At 39.9% G+C, this 2,760-nt stretch overlaps 1 protein-coding gene across 1 annotated transcript in view; it reads right to left on the reverse strand.

Annotated features, from left to right (window-relative positions):
* Positions 1 to 365: 365 nt before the first annotated feature.
* The window catches only part of RNF115 (ring finger protein 115), a 766,070-nt gene continuing 763,675 nt past the window's right edge, over positions 366 to 2,760 (reverse strand). The window contains exon 10 of the mRNA XM_044079986.1: positions 366 to 885. Coding sequence (XP_043935921.1) covers positions 751 to 885 — 135 coding nt within the window. The 3' untranslated portion in view covers positions 366 to 750. The remainder of the gene's footprint in view (positions 886 to 2,760) is intronic.

Here is a 2,760-nt window from a genome sequence, read left to right on the forward strand (position 1 = left end):
TCTGCAAAGTAAGGGAATCTACAGATTTTCCAGAGTTCTGTCTAGCTGGGAGTATAAGAGGAGGCTCAGTACAGATTGAGGGTTTCTTATAACATTATGAAACAAGTAACTTGAACTAAATGATTGTGATGAAACACTTAAAATGTCAGCACAAATTTTATACTAGTTTCCTTCTGCTTCAAAACAATCAAAAATTGTATTTCCTTGGGTAGAGAAGTAATACAAGGCCTATATTAGCGTCTTACAAAGTATACAACATAATGGATCTGTTGTCATTACCAAACTTGAAGCAATGAAAGCACATTTTTGATACGTAAGAGCAAGAAAATGCAAACAGACTTCATTCTGGAGAAAGGATGCCTCACTACTGTTTAAAAAGATTGTATTGCAGAGGTGGTGGACTTAAATATATTAGCCATTTCTAAACAAGACAAATGTAACTTGTAAGGACTGACAGCATCTCTAAAACAAGTATTTTAATTTTCTTTGACAAATGAATATTATCACACTGAAAAGTACAAAATTCAAGACAAACTCCATCTTCTCTTGAAGCCTAGGATCAAAGTTTTGAAGGAAATATATTTATTACTGTGCAATAATGTTCTGAGTTTTATTAGAAAAGGGGGTAGGGAAAAGCACTCCTAGTCACCAGGTTATCACCTTTTACTTTCAGACTACCACTATTTACATAATTTACAGCTGATCAGTATATTACTTCTAACATTCACAGAACGTAGTTATTCCTGTTCCTTAGAATGTCCATCGATTCTGTTGCTGGTGTTCACTGCCACCACCACCACTACTGGCAGATGCATCTGAACTGTGTGTTTGCGTTGTGGAATCTTCTCCATTTAGACTTTTTCGACACACTGGACAAGTGTCATGCTTGAGACAAAAAAAAAACATTTTTGTTTTACTTTGTTGTAAATGTCATTAATAACTACTCATCCAACTCATAAAAACATGCAGTGCCTGGTACAAACTAAATATTGAAAGGCTTTAAGTCTTTACAGAGACCCTTTCAAGAGCATAATATGGAATACAAGTGAAAGCAAGCATTCACTAAGAAAACCATGCTCTCAAGTCTGCAACATAAAGATGCTATTATAGCACCCTGCAAAGCTGCAAATGGCTCACTTTTGCCATTTAACATTTATTTATTTAACATTTGTATACCAGAAAAGACCTACTTGGAATGAGTCAATTTTCAGTGGAGGCCCGGGCAGAAATGCTCCAGATGCATGTCTTTGTAACGTGGGAGAAAACAGGACTAGCAGGAAGAAACCCACACGACTGCAGGGAGGACATGCAGACTCCACATAGAAGGAACCCCAGCTGAGAATTGATCCAGGGAACCTCTTGCTGTGAGGCGACAACACTAACCGCTATGCTAGTGCACCATCCTCCACATTCTAAATTAACTTAGTCTCAGTTTTACATCTTCACTACTGAAACGACTGGATAGCAGACAAAAATGCTATACTTAAGTGGATTAATAAGATCATGATACACAGACATACAAATAACCAGGCTTTGCATGCAATACCTACATTTTTTTTACCATTCAAAAACTCTGTATGGTGCCATTCCCCATATCAATAGAGACACGTGGAGTTTGCAGACAAAATACAAACTAACTAACCAAGGAGCTACATGAAATAAAAGAAAAATAAATGACTCACCATAAAGGCAAACCTCCAAAATGAGGTTTCTGCAGCAGGGTAAGCACTTATTACCAATGAAAATTCAGCATCCCTTGCCACAGTTGCAAATTTTCCCCTACAGCAGGAGATAGTCTGCACAGTGTATTTAACACCTGTTGGTCATGCAAGTGGGAAATTACAGCTGTATTTGTCATCTACTTAAATTGGTGAGAGTGAACTGTCAACTGTTATGAATCATTCTCTTACTGTAGATGGCTGTGGCAATTAGGTTCATAGGTAGGTACTAGGCTATCTGCCCGAAGGCATTTATAAGCCTAGCCAGAATGTGTTGGCTTTCGCCTCCCCTCTATCAAGCAGAGCCACTGAAGTGATCCCCAGGGTAAACTCTTTTTCCCATCCACTCGTCAAGGTTTCTTTTGAAGAGTGCTAGCGAGGTGCACTGCCTAATGTAGATGGGAATCTTGTTCCAAAGCATGGGAAGTCTCTGGGACAGGACTCTATCCCTCCAGCACATCCTATTTATTGTTGTGGTGAGGTTTAGCTCCCTAGACAGTGTGGCTCAAGGGGATAAGGTTTTCTTTAGGTAGAGCATGTCCATCAATTCTGGGTTGGACATGGCCTAGTATGTCAGGCAAAGATCACCTCTGAGTAGTCGGTATGCAACTGAGTACAGCTGGAGTTTCTTCAGTCGAGCTCCATAAGGCATCTGTTTGAGGCCAGTGATCCTCTTGGTGAGGTACTTCTGTGGTCTTTCCAGCTGTTGCAGGTGTCTTGTAAGGTACATCCCAAATGGGGCGTCTTACTCTATCATGGGACTGATGAGTGATGAGTAGAGGACACAATGACCTCTTTTGATCTGGATGCGAACCCTTTTGTGATTAGGTGGGCCACGTAGAAGGATTTTCTAACCACTTTGGCAATGTGATTATCAAAAGTGAGATTACTATCTACTTGGGTCCCCAGATCCCTTATTACGTCTTCCGTATTTAGGGGACTACCACCTATGTGGTAGTTTGTGGGTACTTTGTTTTTTCCAAAGAGGATGACTATGCACTTTTTGGCATTTACTTGAGGCCATGATTTTGACACCAGGTAT

The sequence above is a fragment of the Protopterus annectens genome, chromosome 8.part0 (genome assembly GCF_019279795.1).
Source record: "Protopterus annectens isolate FY-2018-M chromosome 8.part0, PAN1.0, whole genome shotgun sequence".
Lineage (NCBI taxonomy): Eukaryota > Metazoa > Chordata > Ceratodontiformes > Protopteridae > Protopterus > Protopterus annectens.